The sequence below is a fragment of the Lontra canadensis genome, unplaced genomic scaffold (genome assembly GCF_010015895.1).
Source record: "Lontra canadensis isolate GAN:19392208 unplaced genomic scaffold, GSC_riverotter_1.0 scaffold1, whole genome shotgun sequence".
Taxonomy (NCBI): domain Eukaryota; kingdom Metazoa; phylum Chordata; class Mammalia; order Carnivora; family Mustelidae; genus Lontra; species Lontra canadensis.
In genome coordinates, this window is record NW_022630995.1 from 113,801,899 (window position 1) to 113,829,697 (window position 27,799).

The 27,799-nt window shown below is 35.3% G+C and overlaps 1 protein-coding gene across 3 annotated transcripts in view; it reads right to left on the reverse strand.

Annotated features, from left to right (window-relative positions):
- CCSER1 (coiled-coil serine rich protein 1) overlaps positions 1-27,799 on the reverse strand; it is a 728,492-nt gene that overhangs the window by 22,259 nt on the left and 678,434 nt on the right. For all 3 annotated transcript variants that reach the window (XM_032861661.1, XM_032861652.1, XM_032861643.1), the window contains exon 9: positions 827-904. In XM_032861661.1, coding sequence (XP_032717552.1) covers positions 827-904 — 78 coding nt within the window. The remainder of the gene's footprint in view (positions 1-826; positions 905-27,799) is intronic.

A 27,799-nucleotide genomic window follows, 5' to 3' on the forward strand; every position in this document is an offset into this window, starting at 1 on the left:
ACACCTTCATAAAACAACTTAAAAACAATCTCTTCTAATCTTACTTGTTAATAAAGTGTTAAAAATAATATTAATGTCTTTAAATAGAAGAGGGAGTTCTGACAAACGTTAGATGTAGGATGAAGAAGGTAATTCCTTTGTATTTTCATCAAAAGGAAGCTTAAAGTCATCAACTAAGGCAAAGTGAAAATCTCATAGCTTCATTTTAAAAAGATAGGAATTTAAATCAGTTATCCAAAATCATCCAGTGTTACTAGGAGCAATCTTGTATCAACACATGTTTTACAATCCTATTTTGACAATTCAACAAGTATTTCACACTAAGAAAAAAAAAATGCTAACTTTCAATTACTTTCTGCAGCTTGTACTGAGGCCCAAAAGCTAAAATAGTATTGTAAATTTCTCTGCACAGTTGCGTTTCCTTTTATGTATCAGAATATAAAAATGATGTGCCTGGCCCTTGGTGATTGTGAACATAACTTGATTAAACTGTTAATAAATAAATTAGTACTTTCTTAAAAATAAATTGTTCTAGTATTCTAATATGTATCTTCCACATGTCTGCAAATTCACTAATGCAAAAGACTATATGAGGAATGTTAGCTTAAAAAAAAAAGTAATAAGACATTGGTATGCTAGTCGGTGCCTGTAATTATCTTTTTCAGTTCCAGAAGGTATTTGGGGATTATTTAAGAGCAAAAGATGAATGGCGAGCCACTAAATCCTATTAAATCAATGCATGGACACAGCAGCAACAGAGGTAAATAAGCTGTGGAGGTCTGAATACCAATAAAGAAGATAAAAATGGTTTTATATAGCTACTTACATCATAGCCTAGAAGTTCAGTCTGTGTGGATTTATCTACTCTTGAAGCAAAAGCCTTCTGTAAATGCTGGACTTTTTCCTGCAGAATGGGAAAAAGAAAAAAAAAAGAAAGAAAGAAACAACATGTAGTTGGTGCTTCTACAATAATGTCCCTGCTTATTAAAATTTGATTACTGGACAATTCATGATTATCTGAGTGTATACTTTGCTCTGTTGGTACTTTGCATATCAGCTTAAATATTCATAACTTTAATTTTCTAGTCATAAGGACTCCACCTTTGGCATCTGTTAGTACAGAAACTACTGAGATCCAACCACAGTTGAACATTAGAGAGCCAGGATTGCTTAAATCCAAGACGAAATCCTTATACTGCGTTTCTTGTTGGCTTTTTTTTTTTTTTTGTCTCTGTAAAATGAACTGATAGGATTTCATTGATCTAGTCTCAGAACATTTCCCTTTAAAATCCAGAACACAATACTACTCAGTAGATTCCATTTAGTTTCTTTTTAATTTCATTTTTTTCCTTCTTAATCCTCTCTTGAAATCTCCACATTTAGGAATCTATATGAGATCTGACACTAATCAAATTCTGTCATAACTAGGTAAGGGAAGTAAAACCTGAAGGAAGTTAGGGATTTCATATCTCAAATGAAAATGCATTTATTCTGGTCTACTAATTTCACTGAGCTTCTGGTTGGAGACTTTTATTTCATTCCTAGATGTCACTTAAACGAGGATCTTCAACTTAGTTATCATGCAGTATGATTACTGAGTGCCTGGCATATCTCAAAATACTGTACTTATATGATTGTACCTCATCTTGGGATTTTTACTACTATTATCACCATTTTTAAGAAAAATAATTTAATTTAGAAATCTTGACAAATTTTCAAGGAAGTTCATGTGATTCTACTAGATTCTGCTTTTACCTTAACTTGCTTTCTGAGGGTTGCTGGAGGGAAGGCGGTCAGGGGGTGGGTAACTGGGTGCTGGATATTAAGGAGGGCATGTGATGTAATGAGTGCAGGGTAATATGTAACACTGATGAATCACAGGCTTGTACCTCTGAAACCAATAATATATGTTAATTAACTGATTTAAATAAATGTTAAAAAAACAATCATTACAGGAAATTCTACACATCAATACATAAAGACCACGAATATAACTTTTTAAAAAATGCTAATTTCTTTTGTTTTAAGTTTGAATGCTCAATAAAATAGTTGCATAATATGTTAATGATAAAAGCTGATTTAATTCATCTTTTTTCCAAAAATGAATGGTGGTCACCAAAATCCTCACTAAGAAGAACATTTTCCTACCTTCCCCTCCTCTACCTTCCCTCCTGCTTCCTTCCCCTGCCCATCCCTCTCTCTTGCCCTTAATTCTGCCTGAGATTTGCAAGTAATCAGAGCTGTTTAACAACTATATACATAATTTAGGCAAACATATTTACAGGGTTTATTGAAATACAGAAAAAAAACTGTTATGGACTATTAATGTCTCATACCTTCTAACTTCCCTATCACAAAACTTCTAGTGCTGCTATTCAGACCAAAATGAAATGGAGATTAGGTAATTCAGAAAGATGTCATGCAAGTGAGGCCGATCTTAACTGTTGGAAAAGGATAAGTGAAAATGTGGCCACATTTTGCAAACTCAGTTTAAAATGAAAAGTAACAAGTTGTGTTTATTTAGACTTATATTGGGCTGAGGAGTAAGAGCAGGGAGAAGTAGTAATAAGCAAAGGAAGCAATAAAGTTTGCTATCATTGAAGGGTTGTTTAGAAAAATTTATCTGTTTTTGAAATAGGTTGGAGTAATAAGTATTGGAAAAGCAAGTTTTGTTATAAATCTCTAGATATACGAACATTTGCACATGAATTAAGAGACTATGCACTAATGCAAAAAGCAAGGAGGAAAGACAGCAAATGCTTCCATTATGCTTTGCTCACAGTTCTATTTTCAAGGGCTCCCAACCTGAAGATAGGAGTGGAAAGGATTGCTACACTCTGGTTCATTGGTCTGAGTTATAAGACTTAGATAATTCAATTTATGATAAACAAAAAAATTCAAACATCTTCAATAACCAACAGCCTAATCAAGGCAAAACAAACAAACCCTACATCAAGAATACTTTTAGAAGTTTTTTTTTTTAAAAAGGCATTTCTGATGGGATTCATTACTACTTCCGTTTGCAGACATTCTCATAGCAACAAATATGTCATACTTGAATTATCTGTTACTTATGTACTTCTATGCTATATTCAAATGTGGAGAGTAAAATATAAGTTTCTAATAGACTTAGATATATATATTTAAGGATTAAATATTTTGTTTAGTGTAATAGTAGGAAGAAAACATATGAAAGTTTATGATAAATTTCTGTAACATACAATCAGAAGATTAAATAAAGTCTCTACAGCTGTTGGAAGATAATTCTCCATGGGTCTTTCGCACTTCTGTAAGACTGATGGCTATTTATGAATTGATAATTTTTTTAAAAAGATTCTGTTTATTTGAGAGAGAGAAAGAGAGTGAGCACAAGCAGAGGGAGCGGCGGGCAGAGGGAGAGGAAGAAGCAGACTCCCTGCTGAGCAGCGGCTCCATCCCCTGGGATCAGACCTGAGCTGAAGGCAGACGCTTAACTGACTGAGCCACCCAGGCACCTAGGTACCCCTCTTTATGAATTGATAAATTTCTTTTCAAAGATTTTATTTATTTATTTGACAGACGGAGATCACAAGTAGGCAGAGAAGCAGGCAGAGAGAGAGGAGGAAGCAGGCTCCCCGCTGAGCAGAGAGCCTGATGCGGGGCTCCATCCCAGGACCCTGGGATCATGACCTGAGCCGAAGGCAGAGGCTTTAACCCACTGAGCCACCCAGGTGCCCCTGAATTGATAAATTTAACATGAGATAAAACAAATACTATAATCAAATAGAGAATACACCACAAAAATAGCTATTATTAGATGGTGAACTTGCTAATAATTGTTATTTATATAAAAATGAATATGTATTAGCTATATAAATATATATATCACAAGAACAGAAATCATGCATCATATATTTTTAATTTCACATTGATTTGATATAATTAAAGTTTTTATTTAAATTATTGATTTCAGTATACAGAAACAGACATTTCACTTTCATGATGCAAATATTTATATTTCTTAGTTCAACTATAATTTTTATTAAATACATATTATAGGTATTGCTCAGGGTACAGGGTACAAAAAGGGGGGGGGAGATGTACCACTTCTGACGTATAAGTTTGTCAAATCACTACATTGTAAGCCTAAGACTAATATAATATTGTGTATCAACTATACTAGAAAAAAAAGTCCTATCTCAATTAAAAAAAAAGGTATAGCCTCTTTTATAAAGAAACTTCTACTTTGAAAGGCAGAGATATGAAAAACAAATTTGATATATAAAGTAAAGGGACCACAGAGATGCCTGGAGAGGGGCGTGTGGGGGGGTACTCTTGAGTTGCAGAAGAAACATACAGGAGAGTTAAATAGCTGAAATGCAGAAGCTACTGACGCCCTAGCTAAGACTAAAAAAATGAATTATTATAAGTCACCTTGGAGTGGAAGAGATGAGGGCCCTTTCTTAGGCAAGAACATTTACAAATATTTAGAAGTTGAAGCATCTGTACTATCCAAAATTCATGCATGTGCGCACACACACACACACAGGAAAGAATAGATTTAAATTAGAAAAAGGAGTATCTTAAAAATAAAAACAAAAAAATAAAAGAACACAAAGACTGCCTAAAATAGTATAATCTTGAAATTAAATCCTAAGTCATGGATCTATGGGTTCAGTTTATGAAAAGAGAAATAGTATTGAAATGAAAAGCTAACTTCACCCAATGTGGAGCTTGAACTCATGACCCCAAAATCAAGAGTCGCATGCAATACTGACTGAGCCTGCCAGGACCCCTGAGAGAAACTAACTTTTAAAATTGAAAAGTAAGGGGCACCTGGCTGGCTCAGTCAGAAGAATGTGTGACTCTTGATCTCAGGGTCGTGAATCTGAGCCCCATGTTGGGTGTAGAGATTATTTAAATAAAAAATAAAATAAATAAAATAAAATAGAAAAGTAATGTAATTCAACACAAGAAAATTGACAAAGTGTTGAGAACAGTTTAAACCAGAAATTAGGCAGATCAAAAAGAATTTTAGGGGCACCTGAGTGGCTCAGTGGGTTAAAGCCTTTGCCTTCAGCTCTGGTCATGATTCCAGGGTCCTGGGATGGAACCCTGCATCAGGCTCTCTGCTCGGTGGGGAGCCTGTTTCCTCCTCTCTCTCTCTGCCTACCTCTCTGCTTACTTGTGAGCTCTGTCTGTCAAATAAATAAATAAAATCTTAAAAAAAAAAAGAATTTCATCATCTTATAATGGACTTAAATGTCAATAATAAAAGATGATTTTAAATACAACAAAAGCAAAAAACTAAAGGGAAAATCATTGGGATTGCTTAGTAATGCCAAATCCAAAGATGAGCTCAGAAAAGCAAAGGCTATCTAATAGAGATCACACTGATTACTCTAACCCATCTTTAATGAGAGCATATCACTGAAGGTATCAGTAGAATTAAAACAAGCACAATAGTGACCAAGCAAATCAAACCTCCTCACACAGAACATACTATTTCTTGGAGCTATGAAGATGGCATTAACTTGTATTAATATTATTTTCTTACTTTCTGTTATGGAAAATTGCTAACATATAACAAAAAGGGAGAATAATACAGAGTCTCTATGTACTCATTACCCAATTTCACTAACAGATATTGGAATTTAAAAAAAAATTAGAGTATTAGCTATGTACTTAAATAGCTCTATTGGTCAATATTTCCCTTCAAATTAGGTAAGAGATGTTTGCATAGAGTACTGCTCTGGCTGTTCTCTCACCATGTTACTGCCTGTGAGGAGGGTATTCTCTGGGGATAAGGGAAGTGCCACCATCACAGGCCATATTTCCCTATCCACCATATTCCAGAACCCTGGAATTCACTCCCCAGTTCAGTACATGACCAGGTCCTCCTGAGGGTCACCCAAGGTGTGGCCATGATACAGCTATTTGGTGTCACTGGGTTAATCACACATATGCTCATAAGGCCATGAGGGATAGAACCCAGGGTAGGAAGGTGCTGGGTTAAGCTGGAGTCAGGGCTGGCTTCACACTTTGGCATGGTGCTGCACAGGATGCTAGGGAGTCCAAAAAATTATAATTGGAACATGAGTTTCCAAGTCTTTAGAAAAGTCTACTTGTCAAGATAGGAGGACCGAACATATTTTATTCAACAGTTTTTAAGTTCTGTTTTAGAATTTTAATATTTAGACTTAACATTCTGTGAGCCCCCACATTTATGTTCTTGCCCAGAATCCCACAACTGTTAGCAGCTTTCTCGTTACTAGATTCTTTGGTTTTTTGATCACCACACCTCAGGAAAAACAAGGTCTGAAAAAGTTGCAGAAAAGGGTAAAAGGACAGGGGAGTTATTTTATGTTTATATACTTAAAAAATGGGCCAAAAAGATAAAGCCAAACAGAAGGAGAAAATATCCAGCAACATTAAAACAAATATCTAAATAACATTTATATTCATTCAGTTTCATGATACCTAAACTAGGAAAACTGTCTGACATCCTCCACAAGCCACCACTTTGAGACTGAGCTGGAAGTGATTTTTTTTTCAATAAGATTACATATCATTACACAGCATATTTTATATTTATATAGTTCATTACCCATGAGAGATTATACAAACTAGAAATATACCCAAATTTAAGAGCTTAGGTTACTTCATTTAAGAAGAAGATACATCAAAAATGTAAATTGGGCATTTATATTTTTGGAGACTGAAATCATTGGAAACACTTGGCACCCCGATAACTATATTCAATATCCCAAATACAAAGCATATGGATTTTTTTCCCCAATAAGAACTGAATGATGCTTTGTTTCAATTCTAACAATACTCTTATGGTTTTCATATTGTTTTTTCAAAAAGCATTTGTACTATACATAAATGCCAGTATAGTTTCAGTAATGGGGGGTTAAACAAATATATATTCATTTTCTTTAATGCATATGACAGGCTACTTCACTTCTACTTTAATACTCTTCTCACTAAGGTGGAGCTAATTAAGAAAGTCCTCATAAAAAGGGACTTGAAGGAGAGATCTTTGAGTCAGATGCCTTTAAAGCTAGGAAAACAAATTTCCTGGGTTAAAAATAGTAGGCATTTAATGACTTATCAGGAAAGTTATGAAAGAAGTTGTGACTGAGAAAGATCAGACAGATTGTTTGGGGTTGGCCTCTCCACATTCAAGACATCTGCTAATTACATTTCTGAAATCTATTTCACAATCACTTCTTCCTTTTCTATCTATTATCACTACTCTGGATCCACTACCTAAGGACAAGCAGGGAAATGGAGCATAGATCTGTGCCCAGCATGCAAAAGCTACCACTTTTACTCCATTAGCCTCTCTAGTGGGTTGACCAGTGTCCCCCAAAATTCATGTCAACCTGTAACTTGCGAATGTGACCTTATTTGGAAATACGATCTCTGCAGATACCATCCAGTTAAAATGAGGTTATACTGGATTAGGATGAGTCATAACTGCAACATGACTGGGCACCTGGGTGACTCAGATGGTTAAGCGTCTGCGTTCAGGTCCTGGGATGGAGTCCTGCATCAGCTTCCCTGCTCAGTGAGCAGTCTTCTCCCTCTGCCTCCCCTACCCCCAACCCGTAGTGCCCTCTTCTTTCTTTCTCTCTCAAATAATTAAATGAGTATTTTTAAAAAATACAGTATAACTGGTGAGCCTTATAAGAAGAGGGATATCTGGAAACAGTGACACAGATCTACAGAAGGTTCCATGAAGACAGAGCAGAGATTAGAGTGATTCATCTATAAGTCAATCAACCAGGACTGCCACCAACCACTAAGGAGCTAGAAGAGGCAATGAAGAATCCTTCCCCAGAGCTTTCAGAGGGAACATGGTCCTGCTAACACCTTGACTCTAGACTTCCAGTCTCCAGACAGAAAATAAGTTTCTGTTGTTTTAAGTCAGTCAGCCTATCACACCTTGTTACAGCAACCAAAGGAAACTAACTGACCCTCTTAACTGGTATTCCTGTCTTCACCCATACTTCCTCCACTCCAAAGAGACTTGTTAATGCAATTCAGATCACATGGTTCTCCTCCTTAAAACCTGTTAATATCCCATTCCAATATGGTAGCTACTAGTCTCATGTGGCAAATGAGCCCTTGAAATATGGCTAGTCCGAACTGAGATGTGTACTAAGTATAATAGACACCAGATTTTGAAGACTTAAGTACAAAAAACAAACCCATTAATATCTCAGAAATAATTTTATGTTTCTTACATCTTAAATTATCCTATTTTAGGTATATTAAATTACATAAAATGTATTTGAACTATTAAATTATATAAATGACTACAATTTATTGTTTGTTTTGTATTTCTATCAAGTAGTTCTAGATTTTATAATAAAAAGTAAACCTTTATCATGATGCACAGATCCTACCCCTCATTTATTATGCTAATTTTATCTCATACCAACCTTCCCCTGGCAAAAATGACTCCTACTCATCTTCAGGTAATAGCTTGAGTGGAGCAAGTGTCTTTGCACTTGAACTTTTTTTTTTAAGATTTTATTTGTTTATTTGATGGACAGAGATGACAAGTAGGCAGAGAGGCAGGCAGAGAGAGAGGAGGAAGCAGTCTCCCTGAGGAGCAGAGAGCCTGATGTGGGGCTTGATCCCAGGACCCTGGGATCATGACCTGAGCCGAAGGCAGAGGCTTTAACCCACTGAGCCACCCAGGAGCCCCTGCACTTGAACTTTTAACATGCTATTTCCTCCATCTGGAATGTTCTTCATATTAAGGGGTTACTACCTTAGACATATCTTTGAAGTAGATTCCTACCTCCAGGTAATTGTCTTTTAAACTTTTTACTGAATATCTCTCATTTCAACTGTCAGGTATTTCTTTTGACTGTTTGGCTATGTTCTGTCTGTCTTTTGCACTAGCATGTTAAGTTCCTCACAGCAAGGATTATGTCTGTTAAGAGCCATATTGACTCCACACAACCTAACATAATTTTTGGCATGTCCTAGGTATTTGATACTTTTTTGAATAAATGAAGTAGGAGAATGAGAGATGATACATGAGGTTTGAGAGGATTCATCAGAAACCAGCTGACATACTGCAAAAGCACTTGCTTTAGGGAATTTAATGTTGGTGACATGACAAGTCCAGTAAAATTTCTGGCATTTATATGGTATATAAATTTAAGTAGGGACAACTTGGAAGTGATATATGAACTAAGGGATTATTCTAATAATTCTAGGCTGTACAAAAGAAAGGAAGCAGAGACACAAAAGTGAGAATTAAAGAATTTGTACAAATCTAACATGTGTCTGAGGATTTGATGTTGAAACACCAAGTGAAAAATATTTTTCATAAATGGATCAGGATTTTTAAAAAAGATTTATTTATTTGAGGGGTGCCTGGGTGGCTCAGTGGGTTAAAGCCTCTGCCTTCAGCTCAGGTCATGTTCCCAGGGTCCTGGGATCGAGCCCCACATCAGGCTCTCTGCTCAGCAGGGAGCCTGCTTCCCTTCCCCCCCACCCCCTGCCTGCCTCTCTGCCTACTTGTGATCTCTGCCTGTCAAATAAATAAATAAAATCTTTTTAAAAAACTTATTTATTTGACAGAGAGAGCGTGCATGCATAAGCATGTACAAGTTGGGGGAAAGGCAGAAGGAAAGGGAGAGAAAGAATCTCAAGCAGACTCCCCACTAAGCGGGGAGCCCAATGCAGGGCTCAATCCCATGACCCATGAGATCATGAACTGAGTGGAAATCACAAGTTGGACACAACTGACTGAGTCACCCAGGTGCCCCAGGATTTTTTTTTTTTTTCAAGAAAATCTTATGTACTCCATCCTCATTCTTGCCTGAATTGTATATTTTGAGTGAGAAATTAGTAAGGTGATTCTTCCAGTGAAGATAATTAGGGGGCAAAATAATAAATGTAGAAGTGTCTTCAGTAGGAAATAGGCCCCAGGAGAATTTTTTGATATATTAAGTCCTAAACATGCCCTCATTAACAACATCCTGGTCTGTAACACACACCTTCTTTTTGTCAGGGGACCCTCCATTCCCTTCCTTGGCCCGTGTTTGTAGAAGGGAACTTCTGGCAGAAACGAGTTCTCACTCACTCCTGTTCATTTATTAGCTGGTAGGTGATCTTGGAAATAAATAAACATGTTCTATTTCTCACTGGCATCGCCCATCCACAAGATTAAATCTCAGCTTGTCTAAATGTAAGCTTACAAATTCCTGCACTGTGATAGAAGTGTGTAATTTCCCCATTTGTGCCAGCAACTCCAGTGGGTCACTTAAGTTCAGATAAGAATATACTGGAAACTTACATGGCTCTATTTCAATACAGGCTTAGATGACATTATAAGTCAATTTCTCTGAATCTTCTATTTTGCAATTAGTTCTTAATTAGGAGGACAAAGAAGGATGTTGCTTATTGCCACTTTTAAGCCTCCAACACAATGTACACACACACACACACAAAATTTGGAAAAATGTAGTTTCAATATAGTTATTGGGAAGTTCTAACAGAATCATAGTAGTGTTACTCATAGAACCTTAATTCAACCTTGAAAATTGTTACTAAAAACAAACAAAAACAAAAACAAAAGCAAGACTTGTATCGTGAAAAACCTTCAATATTAAGACTGACATCTTGAATGTATGGAACAGACTGTTTCAGCTTTTTCTTGCTTGATATTTTTATTCAGGAAGGTCAGGATATAATACCCTACCCACTGTGTCATTATGATTTAAAAAAAATAAGGTTCTTATTTTAAAGAAAAGATTTGCTTCAGGGGACTGTGAGCATTGTATTTTATGATACTGATTTAATTTTAATGTATATAAAATTTTTTAAACAGAGAAGTGACATGAAAGTCTTCAAGGCAGTTGTTCATTAACAACAATATGCTGATGACAGCATCCGGGAAACACAAACATAAGGGAGACAAGAAGAAGATCACTAAAGACTTGCAGAATCAGCACAGCATTACAGGTCGACAATCAGCTAGAAAACAACGGAAGGTCATGAATCAAACTTCACCAGACAAACTGTAGACATAGATCACACTTTACTGGCAAAGTAAAATAAATAAATACATACATACATATATACATACAACCCCAGAGATGTATATCTAAATTGCAAAATCTAATAAAACAGAACCTGAAGGCATTCCATGTTGACTAGAGGACTTATTTAGGGGCTTTGGATGTCTGTTTATTCATCTTTTAAAAAGAAATAATAGGCAGGGCACCTGGGTGGCTCAGTACTTAAGTGGCTGCCTTCGGCTCAGGTCATGATCCTAGTGTCCTGGGATTAAGCCCCTCATAAGCCCCACATAGAGCTCCCTGCTCAGCACGAAGCCTGCTTCACCCTCTCCCACTCCCCCTGCTTGTATTTCCTCTCCTGCTGTCTCGCTCTGTCAACTAAATAAATAAAGTCTTTTAAAAAATAATTGGCAAAGGCATTTAAAGCTGGACTTAACTGATTCCAAATATTTAATGGCTATCTGTAATTTATTAATTCACCCACCAGTAATTATAGTGCATTTAACTACACAAATCAAACTATGAACTCACTCTTTTTCTCTGTAATTATAAATAATATTGTATTTTGTTTTATATTCATTATTTTGTATGTTTTAACTCACCAATGGAACTATTTCTATGAAATTTTTTGCAAATTGTTCATTGTGAGCCATTTTGGAACATAACCCTTGAATAAGACACAACTGTGCTAACTGTGTAACAAAAGAAGACAGTCTCTCTCAACAAAGTGGTGTATATGGAGAGCTATACACCATCCTTTCCTCACACAGGAAGTGGTAAACAAAAAACATTGTTTCCTTGCTGTCTCACTATGTAGAGCTCTTAGGGGAGAGAGGTTTCCAATAAGGAAACATACCAATAGGTATAAAGTTACAAATCTTGCTAAGTGATATAAACAGAAGCAAGGAGCTATTAAGAGAGAATAACACGAGGGGCACCTGGGTGGCTCAGTGGGTTAAGCCTCTGCCTTTAGCTCAGGTCATGGTCTCAGGGTCCTAGGATCAAGCCCTGCATCGGGCTCTCTACTCAGTGGGGAGCCTGCTTCTCCTCCCTCTCTGCCTGCCTGTCTACTTGTGATCTCTCTGTCAAATAAATAAATGAAATCTTAAGAGGGGAAAAAAAGAGAGAGAGATACCGAGGAAATTTAAATTCAGGTTAAATCTATGGGATAAGGACACATCCAGGGAGTGAGCAGACGATTCTTTCAGAAAGAGACTGGAAAAAGCTCAGGGACTTGGGGACAATGGGGGAATGCAGGCATTTGTTCAAGAAACTGAAAAAAGTACACTGTGACCAGAACTGAGTGAGCAAGAGGCCTATATATTGGCATCAGATGATTGTAGGTCAGTTAAGCATTGACTTTTATATTGAGTTCAGTGGAAACCACAGAAATTTTAAGTATGATTCCATTATATTTATTCATTTTCCATTGTATTTGTAGCCAACATCATTCTGGAAGCTAAAATGGAGAAGAAAATAGAGATAAGGATGGTATGGGAAGATGGTGATTTGAAGGTAATGCAGTCGTCCCGTAGAAATGCTTTTGGCAAGAGGAATAAAGCCCTATGTATTTTCCAGACTCAAGTAAGAGCTAGATTTAAAAGTGAGCAATTTATTTTATAGGTAAAGGAAAAAGGAAAGGTCAAGGATGACTCCCAACTTTCTGTTTCAAGCAAACTGGGAGGATGGTGGTGGCATTTCTGATATGGGAAGACTGTAGGAGAACTAGGTTTGATTGGAAATAGGAGTGAATGGGAGAAAAAGCAAAATGACTTGAGAATAAGAGTGAATCTGACATACTGAGCATATTAGAAAGTAAGATAATGGAGAAACATCCAAGCTTATATGTGGTGATAGGAGTCCTAAAAAACAGTTGCTGAATGCCATAAAAAGTGCCAATAAGTAGGCTATGAACACAAAGAATCTTTATATGAATGCATTAATCTTTCAGATGGTAGCAGACGCTGGTCTTTTCTAACTGGAATTCCTCATTTCTCCACTGACACATCCATTCTTTTCTTGGAACCTCATTTTCCTCCACTTCAGTGCATGCCTACAGCCAGAGCTGCTGGGGAATGCACTATGATCAATCTGTCACAGTTCACTGCTTTACAGAGTGGGCCCCTTTCCCAAGTTGGGTTAGATAAGTTAATCTTTCTTGGATCAAAAGTTGTAAAGTTTGAGAGGTAGGAGTGGTAGAGTCCAGAGAGAGAGAAAGAGAGAGGACAAAAGAAGAAAATAAAAGAACAGCAGAGATGAATACAAAAAATAGAGTTACTATCAAACGAATTCTTAATTATAGCTGCTCCTGGGGCCAAGCCTTAGGCTTGTCTTTGGTTTCATGAGTCAGTCTTTTAATAAATTCCCATTTGAGTTTGAGGTAGACCAAACTGTCTTTTGACATATATAATCCGGAGACCCAGTCAATGAAAAGAGAAAGCCAAAACCAAATGCAAGGAGAAAACTAATCCCAAAGAAAATGTCTGCTTTCCAGAAATTCCATAAATGTGGTAGGATCATAAGTAGCAGTCTAGTTCTGTTCAGTTTTTTTAATGTTTAAAATTTCAGTTTAAATAAATAAGGAATAAGATATCGAAAATGAAATTTTAATAATAAAAGATATTTAACCACATTCTGTGTATTTGTATTACTTTCAGATTGACTACTATGCATATCTATTTTATTTATCATCAATCATAATGCCTGTTTTGTATATTATTTTGTACTCAGATTTTTCTATAATAAACATTTCAATATCAAATATTAATAGCAACTTTTGATAATTTTTAAAACATATTATAGACATTGTTTTTAAATTTATCTGTATTAACCATAGAAAAGTGCATAAAATTAAAAGTGAAAATTTGCTCCTCTCACCTTGATCCTATTTACAAATTTAAATACTTACTGTTTTTATCTCTTTTTGAGGTTACAATAATTAATAAGTACTATATTTTAAATTCATGTTTAGACACCATTGACATCTCAATAAAAATTATGAGAGATTAGCATGCTTTATCCTCCACTTTCTCTAAATCTTAAATTTCCATAGGCTATATAATTATTAATATTTAAATCCTTCTATTATCAGTCTTTTTTTTTGTTTTTTTTTCTTTCTTTTATTTATTAACATATAATGTATTATTTGTTTCAGGGGTACAGGTCTGTGATTCATCAGTCTTACAAAATTCACTCACCATAGCACAAACCCTTCCCAATGTCCATGACCCAGCCACCTCATCCCTATGACCCAACATTTTAAGTTATATGTTTAAACCTCTATCTCTTGACATGTCAGATATTTTCTAGTAGTCCTCAATCATAAAACATTATGTCCTTAGTGTGCGTATTCTTTTTTGTACCTCCCATTGTATTTTCAATTTTTATTATTAATTTTTACATTGTTGGATACAGTTGCATTGTTCTACAATTATAGTATGTTTTCCATTCTTATTTACAAGTTTAATATAAATCAAAATGCTTTTGATTTGATATGTAAATATTATTTAGGGTTCAAAACAAGAAGTATAACTAGTTTAGCGAAAAAGGAAATGAGAGGTGCCTCGGTGGCTCAGTCAGTTAAGCATCTGCCTTCCCCTCAGGTCATGATCCTGGAATCCTGGGATTGAGCCCTATATCCCCATATCGGTCACCCTGCTCAAGGAGGAGCCTGCTTCTCTCTCTCCCTCTGTTGCTCCTCCTGCTTGTGTGTGCTCTCTCCATGTCAAATAAATAAATATCTTTAAAAAATTGAAATGAAAATTAAAAATTTATCAGTTTAAAAAAATTCTAAGATTCAAGATCTAATGAAACTTTTAAGTTCATCCTACCTTCCTTACATGTGAATCTCTAATGGACATATATCATTGCAGTTTGCTGATACTACTTTTTTTTTGTTAAATCCTGAGGACATTTAGACTAATTTTAGAAGTATATTAAACATTTTTGTATATACCTCTATTTTTTAATTATTTTGAATTATTCCTTAGGATAAATTGTGAGAATAAAGTTTTTTTTTAAAGATTGATTTATTTTAGAGAGCATGCACAGGCACACATGTGCAGTAACAGGGGAGAGGGACAGGGAGAGGGAGAGAGAAAATATCCAGCAGATTCCCACCTGAGCTAGGGGCTAGATGTCACAGCCCTGAGATCATGACCTGAGTTGAAATCAAGAGTCAGATGCTTAGCCAACTAAGCCACATCGGTGCCTCAAGAATAAAATCAATCAAATGGTATGGACATGTTTACAGATCATGATACGTATTGCTAAAGTGTGTTCTACAAGATCATTAAAAAAAAAAAAACCCACGAGAAACGTATGTACCAGTTTTTCAGCAATGCTTCCAGTATTGAATTTATATTAAAAAAATATTGGCTAGATTAATGAACATAATGTTATTTCAGTAACTATTTGCTTACTAATAAAGGAGACTAATACCCGACATATACACACTAACCTTCCATTTTCTGCTTTGTCTCATATTTACTTCCCTTCACACCTGTTAATGAAACATAATCTTGAGGATATTCCATAAATCCTAATGATTCTAGGTCTTAAGAACTGAAGTTGACTTGAATTAAAACTATTAATATAAACTATGATCAATCAATCAAAATTATGAAATATAATATCATATGTACCTTTTACATTAATTTTATTTACAAAATCTATGTAACTTATATGAGCAATGTCTATCCCACATGTCAAACTGCCTGCTAGACATATCCACTTGAATATCCCTCATGTACCACAGTTTTAGCATATTCTAAATAAAGCTTGTCATCTACCATTTCCTTTTTTCCTTTTCGGATTTGCCGTACAGAAAAAGTTATCATTATCAAAGAATCTCTCACTAAAGACCGTAGGAGCCACCCTGGATGCTTAGCATCCCAATTTCATCCATCACAATGCAACTAATTATCTTCCTAAATAGACTTCAAATGGATCTCTATTTTAACTGCCAGTGGTTACTCTAGGATCTCATCATTTTTCTCCAGAACCACTGCAGTAACCTTTTAACAGTACTCTCTTGTCCAGTTTTGTTTCACTTATTATTTGCTCCACATTGCTGCCAAGCTGATCTTTCTAAAGTAAAATCAGATTATGATTACTTGGTTTTCTATAAATCCAAGTTAAGTTTAAAACTCTTTAGTATGATTTATTTGGTTCTTCAACCAAATAAATGGACTCTGGACCTTTGTCTGGACTACCACTCCACACGACACTATAAACTCCAGGAAAAACAAAGCAACAAAAAAAAACCCTTTTTATTCAAGGAATCTGTTAAGTTCTCTAAAGTTATCTCTTTTTTAACCCAAAGCCTAAAGTATGTTTATTTCACCTTCACTTGGCACAAGATTCTTGTAATGTAAAATGTAAATAATGTTACACATTTTACTTCTTTTTGGATCTATAAAGTGAAACTAATTTGATTCCTACAATTACAATGCAAATGTTTTTACTACACATTTTTATCCTTTTGAAAGAGCTGAGCAAAGCAAACCTTGCAATTTCATTTATTCTTAGAGAGACCAAGCTAGTTTGGGTTTAGTCCAATGTTATCTATCTCTTGTGAAACAATTTAATAAAGAATTTAATGATTCAAAAAGACAATTTTCACCCCTAAATGTCACTGTTGTGTATGGTAACATCTAGTGAGTTTACTACGAAGGACCATCTAGTTTTTGGTTGGTGTTTCAATGCCAAGGAAAGAATATAGCCAGAATATTTAAAGAATAACAATTCATTAAACAAATTTATCAATGATTTTAGTATTACTCCATTTTCATTTTTCTTTTAAATACTTATTCCTACAATATTGTATATTGGCCTCATTTTTAGCAAAACATCTAAATCAACATAGGAATAAAGTATGCACAGAGAGACTATTTATTCCTAGTTATACACACAGCTCTAGAGCTTTTAAATCTACATGTATTAATATAAATTCATTAGTTCAGTAATTTTAACCTAATTTCAAAGTTGATAGAGCACAATTTCAATGGAAGCACATATAGATTTCTATCACACCTGTCTTACTCTGTTCAGGCTGCTATCACAAAACTAAATACCATAGACTGGGTGGCTTATAAACAGTAAAAATTTATTTCTCATTGTTTTGGAGGCTGGGAAATCTAAGATCAAGAACCTGGGAGATGCGGTGTTTGATGAAGGCCCTACAGACAGCACTTGCTTGCTGCTTCCTCAGATGACGGAAGGGTGGAGAGACCTCTCAGGGGTCTCTTTTATAAAGGTACTAATCCCACTTATAAGGGCTCTTCCCTCATGACCTAACCACCTCCCAAAGGCTCTACCTCTTAATACGATCACCATGAGGGAGTTAGAGTTCAATATTTAAATTGGGGAGGGGGCACAAACATTCAGACCATAGCAGGATCTCAAGGACTATCAACTCTAATTCTTCATGCAGTAAAAAGCTAAGCACAATGTCCAGCACATAGAAAGCATTAAATAAAGAATAAATATAACTATCACTGGTACTTGTAAGTATGAGAAATGACCCACTACCACTTAATAATGAAGGAATAAGAGGAAAAAAAAAAAGAGGGGAAAGTATCAGAAAGGGGAAGGAAGTAAGTAAATGGTGAAAGAAATGGCAAAAACAAGTAGGAGAAGCAGGTTAAAAAGGAAGAGAAAAAAAGAGGAAGTGGGTGGAAAAGGGGACAGGGAGAGATGGAGCCAATGGACAATACAGCTGGTATCTCTGGGAACAAAGCAAGTTGCTTTCTGAGAGGGAGGAATGTGGGGAATCAACATAATGAGCCACAGTTTAAACACCTACTAATTGTCTTAGAGTATTTGCTGCCATGGCACTTGCAATATAAGGCCATATATTCCTACTGACAACATACACCAAGTTTTTTTCTTTTGACTGGGGTACTATTATAGTTTGAAAAGGACAAGTGGTTTAATCCATTCAAATAATGTGTGGAGATTATTTAGGCTATAAAAGAGGTAATATTTGCAGTATTCAATTTTATTCATGGAAGAATAAGATTTTGGATGAAATTTAAGGAGTCTCATCCCACGTTATCTATTTACTTTAGGTTTTCTATTCATGAGTTATCAATGCACTTAAAAATTGCATATAAACAGAAATCCTCACAAAGATTTATTAACCGATGCTTGGCATTTTCACACTCCATTTAAGTATCCTTTTAAAGGAGTATTTATAAGGTCAGCTTTTAGAATACCTATCTTTGTTGTAAATGGAGATTTTCTCATTGTAAAATAAACAGATTTTCAATTCTACAATAATATTGCCTAGCTATGAAGTCTATATATGTAAATTCATAAAAGCAAATGAAAAAATGTGAAAAATTTAAAAGGGCAAAGTGAGTTATAGGAGAAATTGTAAACCACTAAATAGAAAATCTTTATATAAATAACGCATACTGAATACAGATACAAATTCACCATCCATGCATACAAAAATTCATGTGTTCAGCAAAATGTCCAAGTTGCAGGAGTTGCTGGTTACCACTTCTAAAAATAATGCTGAGGACATAATAGGGAGACACAGAATCCAAAATCTAAGAGCAGCAGCACCACCAACAAAGCAGTATTTTAAATCATTCTGTGTGAGGAATGGGAGGCCCACAGCCTAGGACGGACAGAAGCTGGAGGCAGCAATGGAAGAACAATTTAAATTCTGTTTGTCTCTCCTCTCCCCCACCCTCCCACTGCCTTCCCTTTGGACAATCATTGCCTATCCCCTTTCCTCAAACCACTGCTCTGGGTATCTAAGTGGGCAAGAACCTTTCTGCATGAAGTGAAGTAGATGAGGGCTGACAGTCTTAGCGGCTTCAGTTCTTTACTTTCCTGGATCCCATCTCCAGGGTCTGAAAAATATAATCTTGTAAAACTCCTTTAGAAGTTGGATTTAGGGATGAAATCTTGTTAGAGTTGTTTCTTGCTGGGTTGTTGCAAAATAGCATGACAACTCTAGTTGGTGGGCTCTGAATGCCTCATGCCTACCCCTTATTCACACAAATCTTGAACTAGCCTAGACTGACAAAGACTATGGTCTGGCCTATGGAGCTTCTCCAAGACCAAAGGGCCCCTATTCTACAGGTAATATAAGCTCACAGGCCAAATGAATTACTAGACTCCAGAGTATTGCCTATACCATAAAGATAAACAGTGAACTACACAAAATGTTTTCTAAAGTATATACACAAAATGAAATTATTTTAAATGAATGTAATACATAAATGAATAATGAGAGAGAGAGAGAAGAGAAAGTTTACCTATGTTACCAGAAGTAAAATTCCATACAAGGGGAGGTGGAGAGAACAAAAGCCATGGGGGTGTACTGATGTGTTTCTTTTGTAAGATGGAAGTATAGTCACTGATATATTCAAGATTTAGAGTTATCGCAGATGGTTTTAAAGTTAAGAAAAACTATAAAATTAGTCTATATAACTTTCAAAACACCAGAAAACAATTTTATAGAAGTTAATTAAAAGAACATATAAAATACAGGTGAAAACACTAAATAAGATGGCAGAATTAAATCCTGGATAAAAAGTCAAACAAAAAGATATACTGAACTGGGGCACCTGGGTAGCTCAGTTGGTTAAGCCACTGCCTTAGGCTCAGGTCCTGATCCTGGGGTCCTGGGATTGAGCCCTGCATCGGGCTCTCTGCTCAGCAGGGAGCCTGCTTCCTCCTCTCTCTCTGCCTGCCTCTCTGCCTACTTGTGATCTCTGTCTGTCAAATAAATAAATAAAATCCTAAAAAAAATATACTGAACTTACCAAATAAAAGACAAAGACCCACAAATCGAAGAAATGAAAGTATGTCCAACAATATGTCATATGCAAAACAAAAAGACACAGAAAGATTGAAATAAAAAGAAAGAGGAACCCTCTTACACTGTTGGTGGGAATGCAAGCTGGTGCAGCCACTTTGGAAAACAGTGTGGAGATTCCTTAAGAAATTAAAAATAGAGCTACCATATGACCCTGCAATTGCACTACTGGGTATTTACCCCAAAGATACAGATGTAGTGAAAAGAAGGGCCATCTGTACCCCAGTGTTCATAGCAGCAATGGCCACAGTCACCAAACTGTGGAAAGAATCAAGATGCCCTTCAATGGACGAATGGATAAAGAAGATATGGTCCATATATACAAGAGGGTATTATGCCTCCATCAGAAAGGATGAATACCCAACTTTTGTATCAACATGGACAGAACTGGAAGAGAATATGCTAAGTGAAATAAGTCAAGCAGAGAGAGTCAATTACTATATGGTTTCACTTATTTGTGGAGCATAAGGAATAACATGGAGGACATTGAGACATGGAGAGAAGTGAGCTGGGGGAAATCAGAGGGGGAGACAAACCATGAGAGACTGTGGACTCTGAGAGACAAACTGGGTTTTTTTTGGCAGGGGGGATTAGCCTGGTGGTGGGTATTGTGGAGGGCACATATTGCATGGAGCACTGGCTGTGGTGCATAAATAATGAATTTTGGAAAACTGAAAAAAAGATTTTTAAAAAGATTAAAAACATCTAACTAAAAAATATGAATCCAGAGAAAGTAGGACAAGCAATCTTAACTTGAGATGAGCAAAGCAAATATACAAACAAGATCCTTCTTTGGATGGCTTAAAGCTTTATGTGACTTTACAGTGCTTTGTACACATAGTCCTAATACAGTGAAAGAAAGAGAAGAAGAAGAAATAGTACAAGAGGTGGCGAGTATATAAAGAAAACAGGATGAGAAATTTATAATTAAAATTCTTCTTCTAGTGAAAATATACTAGTGGACATTCATGCTTTCTTAGCCTGATTATAAAGGAAACCCTATCCTATATCAGTTCTCATCTTCAGATTACATGAGGCCCATAATGAAAAACATTTTTAGGTCATTTTATTTAAAATCTGGCTGTGTTTAATAGGAAAAAAAAAGCAGAAATTTTCATTTCACTTTGCTAGGTGGTACACATTAATAAAACAGGTTACATGGGATCAAGTGAAGAAGAGAACCATTTGCTGTTACAAGAATGAAGTCTGTGTAGCAGTATAATATAGATCTTTGTAATATCGCATGTCTAGGTAGCATTTAAGCTCCTCAAGGATCTGTCAAAATGATATATGCCAAACTGTAAAACTTTGGGGAAATATTTGAAATTACTGATAAGCAAAATAAGAGTGAATATGCTGCTAATTTTAAACTATTTTTCCCCCAACAAAGTACTCTCAGGTTGAATTCAAGGCACATAATTGTGAAATATAGAAAGCATTAGGTGCTGTGAGTTTCTTATTTTACTTGTTAGGAGAAAAAAACAGTATTTTGATGTATTAACATATATTTAAGATTAAAGATTAAAACATAATAAAATTAACATTAACAGAAATATTTCAGTCTTCAAAAGAACATTTGTCATTCAATTCACTTGATTAAAATCACAATTAGGCTGTTATCAGAGGTAATTTCTTTTGTCATTAATGCAAGTACTTTCACACACCAGTATCTTTTGAAACTTCGTAAATAACTTTCAAAAATTATGTATATATTATGTATTACAAGTACTACAAAAATGGTATTTTTAAAGTATTTTGATTTTTAAAACAAGTATAAATATAAAACAGAATCAATCTGAGTTTATTTGACCGTGATATCATATATGCATGTTTGATTAATCATTTACTAATACCCTTCTCTAAAATAAACCTTAATCTAACATACTGTGTTAATTCTACATTTTTTAAATGCACACATAAGATTGCCCCATTCACTTGGTTTTTACTTATTTTCACTTTTGTCTGAATCTTTATTTACATTTTTCTTTTTTGCTTTTTCCATTTCACTCTCAAAATAGATTCCATTTTTTGGTAAGCTTTTAAATATAATTGGGAAATATCTGATTTATAGGACTGTTAGTGGTTCACAGATGACAAGGACACTCCCAAATCTCCATGTTGTTACTGATAATATCAATGGTATCATTAGTTTATTATATAAAGGAATTACCTTATAGGTCTTAAAGATTTTTTTTTTTAATTTTTTTATTTGACAGACAGAGATCACAAGTAGGCAGACAGGCAGGCAGAGACAGAGAGAGTGGTAAGCAGACTCCCCGCTGAGCAGAGAGCCTGATGTGGGGCCTGATCCCAGGACCCTGGGATCATGGCCTGAGCCGAAGGCAGAGGCTTTAACCCACTGAACCACCCAGGCGCCCCTATAGCTCTTATTTATAACGATCTTTATTCTGACTTGTTTGAGGCACAAGTTGTGGTATAGTAGTTCTTGCAATATTTTTCTTAGATGATCTGCATTATTTAATGCCAGACATTAGACAGTGTTCACATAAATCAATGTCAAACGCCCCAAAATGAATCAGAATACTGTTGCTTGTAATGTTACATTTCTATTATATCTTAATTTTAAAAGATTATTATTGTTTGGAGTATCCACAAATGTACGCTAGGCTGATAATTCCTGTGAAATTGATTTATTAGGAAATGCTCTAGGGAAAACAACAGGAGAGTGAGAAAGTTGGACAGGGAAGGAGTCCATCCGAAAGCCCAATTTGAAGATCTGTTGGTTGCTTTGGCTCCATCCTATAGGAAAACCCTTGAGAGGGAAGTCTCATCTCAAAATTGTCCTTATCTAAGGGCAAAGGAGTTAGTGATGTGGAGTGGTCTATTAATCCTGCCACATAGATCAGTCATTGATTAGAAAAGTAGCCTTAGGGTCCCAAAGATAAGGATACCTTACTGATAAGACTACCTGCGGGTTGGGGCGCCTGGGTGGCTCAGTGGGTTAAAGCCTCTGACTTCGGCTCAGGTCATGATCTCAGGGTTCTGGAATGCAGCCCCACATCGCATTGGGCTTCCTGCTCAGTGGGGAGCTGTCCCCCCCACTCTCCGCCTGCCTCTCTGCCTGCTTGTGATCTCTATCAGATAAATAAATAAAATCTTAAAAAAAAAAAAAAAAGAAAGAAAAAGAAAGACTACCTGCTGGTGGTTGTTGAGGGTAAACATTGATCTGGATCCTGCGCCTGCACGACAGCACGCGCACGCGCGCACACACAAACACAGGCACCCAAATGATAAAGGAATTTAAGGGGTATGAGCAGAGTAGTGGCAGCACTTGCTACAGTTTATCCTGAAAAGGCTTTAGAGTCTAATTCTTGAAGTAAGGTTGGGCGTCTGAAGCTCCAAGTGATTAAATACATTTCCCAGAGTCACAAACCTAGTAAGTAGCAAACAAAAGATCAGAATCCAGATTCTTAGTCCTCTATGCCAGGTCACTTTCATTGCCCATACTTTATATAATAATCTAACCTAATTTTTTCAGCAGCTCTATTTTTGTAGATTTATTACTTAGCAGCATTTCTCCAGAGAATACTGACAGCCAATTTTGACTTTTTTTTTTTTTTTAATTCTGAAGAGATTAGATGTTTGTTATTGAGCGAAAAGGAAAATATTGTAATGGGTTTCTTCATGTTTCAATGTTTACTCTTGAGAATCATTAATAAATTTGTTTGCATGTCCTCTTTGAGCTAATGTACTTTCTTATTTTATTTATGCTATCTCAACTTTGTGCTACTCATTTTAAATAAGGAAGAGCTAATTTTGAGGATTTTTAGAGAAAACAAATTGTATTTGCACTAACATATATACTTATATAGCTTATTTAAATGTATGACACCATGTAATGTAAATCATATTTAAATTAAATATTTCTAATATTTCATGTATAAAATTACTAATTCAATGAAAATAAAAATATTTATAAATTGTGATAACTACTGGCCCTGAAAAGGGGGTTATATAATTTATCAATATGGGGTTATAAATATTTATTAATGCTATAATAATATCAAGAGACTTTAAAGGTATTGAATAAAAAATTGAGTATATCTGTGTTCTCCTTAAAAACCATTCATTTCTAAATGACATTTTTTTCACTAGGGAATCTCAAACTCCTTTTTGAAGGACTTAAGTCAATTCTGAATGAAAAGATATATAGAAACATTAAACTGTTCCTCAAGATTACAAGTGATTTTTTTCTAATTTAAGTAGTTAAAATATAATCATTAAAAGTTTTATTTCACTAGCTTAAAATAGTACCAGATATTAATGCTTATGATAAGAAATACAGATCATTAATGGTAAAATATAAACCAAAACTCTAAGTCAGAACTAAGTCTCCACTCTATTTTAGAAAATAGAAATATCTTTGCTCTGAATTTGTTTTATTGTCTTCTTATTTATTGCTCTTTCTACTCTTGTCCTTTCAAAGTATCATCTAAATCAGAACAGGCACTTGATATAAAGTTTAAAGGGAATAATCAGTAACAAAATAATGTGATGAATTAGGGATAAAAATTATTTTTCTCTTTCATTTTTAAATATCACACAAGTAATATATAGATAGTGGTTTTCGTTGCCATTACAACTGAACATTCTCAAGTCAACTCTAATCTAAGTATTACTTAATACACAGTTGGATTAAATTCTTTTCAAGAGAACAATAAAGAAAATTGTAAATAAGATTGGCTGTGTATTTACTATCATCAATATAATTGTTTCCTCCAAGGCCTGTAACTATGACCTCAATTTACTCTTAATTTGTCCTCTTATTTGGTTTTTACATTGGCTCTTTCCAATTTGTTCTCCACTGCCCACAATATATTTCTACTTTTCTTATCATTGTAAAATCCAAATATCCCTTTAAAGGCTGTGTTAGCCTCTTGTCATTGTTGATTTCTAACTGGTATGCCTTTTTTCCCTTCCAGATTAGACTTGATATCTTTTCTGCATATTGTGGAAATCTGGAATATTTTAAGAGGTTCCTGAATATATATATATATATATATATATATATATATATATATATATATCCCCAGAATAGAGAGAAATGGTACAAGAATGGACTTTAAGCTGGCCTGATCTCTGGCCACAAAATGCCCAAGAAGTTAACATTCAATTTACCCAGTTATAAGAATGCATTGAAGTCATTCTGCACAACTTCTTGCATATGATGAGAAAGTGGGCAAGGAACCAGGAACTCCAGAACAGTCAGGCAGGGGATTCAGAAGGATATAATCTCCCTCTCTCTCTCTCTCATCCTCCCCCTTCCTCTCCCTCTCCTTCTTAAGAATGAAAAAGGTGAGTTTCTGTTCTTTGTAGAATCATTTTTGTTGGCAGTATCCTCAACGATTACCGTTCTTGGTGGCCTGCACCTGGGAAGGCCTAGCTCCATCTGGGAGCATCTGCACGTTATCTTGCACTGTGTAACTATTTTGTAAGTTTTATATCCCTCATTATTAAGGGATATTTATATCTGTATGGAACACCTCCCTTTATTAACATCCTTATTTAAATATTTTGAGTTAATAAGATTATTGATTTAATTTCTTCTAAGTTGTTTCAATGTCAGTGATAACTTGTTGGAGATCTACAAGCAGAAGCAATAATTCAAATGAAGAATGCCTGGAAATTTCTGACCCATGAGCAATACAATCAGTCAGTACAGCCCTGATTTTCTCTGTTTCAACTGAGTAGGCATAGTAACCTTTTTTTTTTTTTTTTGTAGGCATAGTACTTTTAAGGAATACTATTTATAATACTATTAAGCAATACTATTTATAAAGGTAGCTTCATTACAAATAAGAAAGCTTTGCAGCACTTCCATTTTTGGGCAAGTTTATAAAACCTCAATTTTCTGTAAGTAAAATGAGAATAATCATATGTTGCATCATATACAAGATTTGAGGACTGAATGAGAAGACAATGTGATACATGATGAATTTTTAATATTATCATTCTTGCCAATAATTAGTGGTTATTGCCGATCTAAAGACTATAATTTAGAGATAAAGATCTTCTTACAAATTAACAGAAATGGGCAATTGTCTGTATCATTTCCGAAATAGCTAAAGTTCTGCCAAAAAAAAAAAATTTCTCCCCCAATGATGTCTAAAATTCTTCATGGAACCTGACAGGTATTTTGGGGGAGGAAAGAGTCATGTGAGACTGGTAATTACTGTATTTGGAGAACATGAGATGAATTTCTCCCACAATAGATCGCAGGGAGGCTTACTTGGAAAAGTGACACCTGGAAGATGGAATTAAGAGAGATGGAAGACAGGAAGAGACAGGAAATTAAAAGGAGCTGCAACTGCACGCTGGGAGGTACCATGAGTTATTTTGGCTTAGGTTACAATTCTCTCAAGGAGAGCTCCAGCTTAGGCTCTAAAAGGTTAAGGGAACACCTACCCTTGGAATTTGAATCCCAGTGCTGTGAGTACAGCAGCCAGCACTTTTAAAAACCCATCACCTGCCTAGGAAGCCTGTCCAGCTCAGATGTGAGACCTTGGCTAATGTGGAGGGGCAGAGGTCTTTGGGGAACTCCAATGGAGAGCTGGGGTCAGGAGGTGAAAGGGATTTCAAGGCAGCTTGCCCAAAATGGGGAATTGACTTCAAGATGCCTCTTTGTGATAGGATTGAGAAAAGAAAATAAAAGGATCAGGGGGAAGACAGGAATGTAAAGAATAAGGAGCCACGGATCTGTGGTAATGGGATTAGCACTAATGGCAGCTGGATTGTCCCTCATTTGGCAGATTTACCCTAACTTGATGATGTGTTTTACGCATTCAAAAAATTTGGCCTTTTCTTAAGAGACTCTCTATCCTCAGGAAATGATTGTAATTCTATCTTTACCAGTGACCATGATTTTTCCCAAGTACTATCTCCTAGCATTGTCATCCTTTCTTCAACTCCATTATTGTTCTAACACACTAATTAGTGCCCTGATAGCAGAAAATACTCCTCAGGAAAAATATTCCATATCTCTCTACAGAACAAATGGAAAAACATCTCCAAATGCAGGATGAATTTGGCAAAATTAAAAGCTACTTGCAACTAAAATGCTGCAAATCCTAAAAAAACTTCTAACACAGAATCACAGTAGATGTTGTTATATAGGGAAGGCCAAAGGCAATTTACTTTACCTGGAATACTAATTCCTAACGTCAGTAAGAAATTATGTATTATAATACCATCCTGTGATATTTCCATAACTTCAATTATATTTTCAGCATCCCTCAATGTTCAGAAAAATAAAATTATACTCTGGCTAACACATTTTTCTTCCCTTTTCTTTCAGCAAGTGCTCTTTTCCAGGTTGTTTCGGTGATGATACTACATTAGCAAGAAGACTGCAACCATGTGATAATGCTTTAAAATATAAATGCGTTACAATCTGTGAAAGAGTCTCATGGTCACTGATTTCCTCTGAGGGGAAAAAAAAAGATTATGTGACTGTCAAACTATAATTTCTTGAATGATGTCATCTAAGAAGTACAACATTATCCCCTTAGTTCTTTATTATAATGCAGAACTAGACAAAATGAGTTTATGCTTTAGTACGTTAAGGCATATATTAAAAATAAAAAAGTTCTCACTCTATTGTAATGGAGTTTGAAGGACAAACATCACACAGGGTAATAAGAATTTTCTCATTTTTGATTTCACAACTATAATGTTGAGACACCCTCTATATTTCAAAAACTCTATTTCAAAACCTGTCCTTCTCTGTCTGTCCTTTTCTTCAGTTTATAAAATGCTGCAGTCTCTCCTGTCTTTAAAAAAAACCTCCCGTCTTGAGGCTACTCTAACTCCCTCTCATCTTTTTACCTTCAAGCTTAAGTTTTACAAAGTGTAGTTCACGTTTACTGATTCTGTTCCACATTTTCCAGTGACTCTTTAATAAAAGTTATCAGCA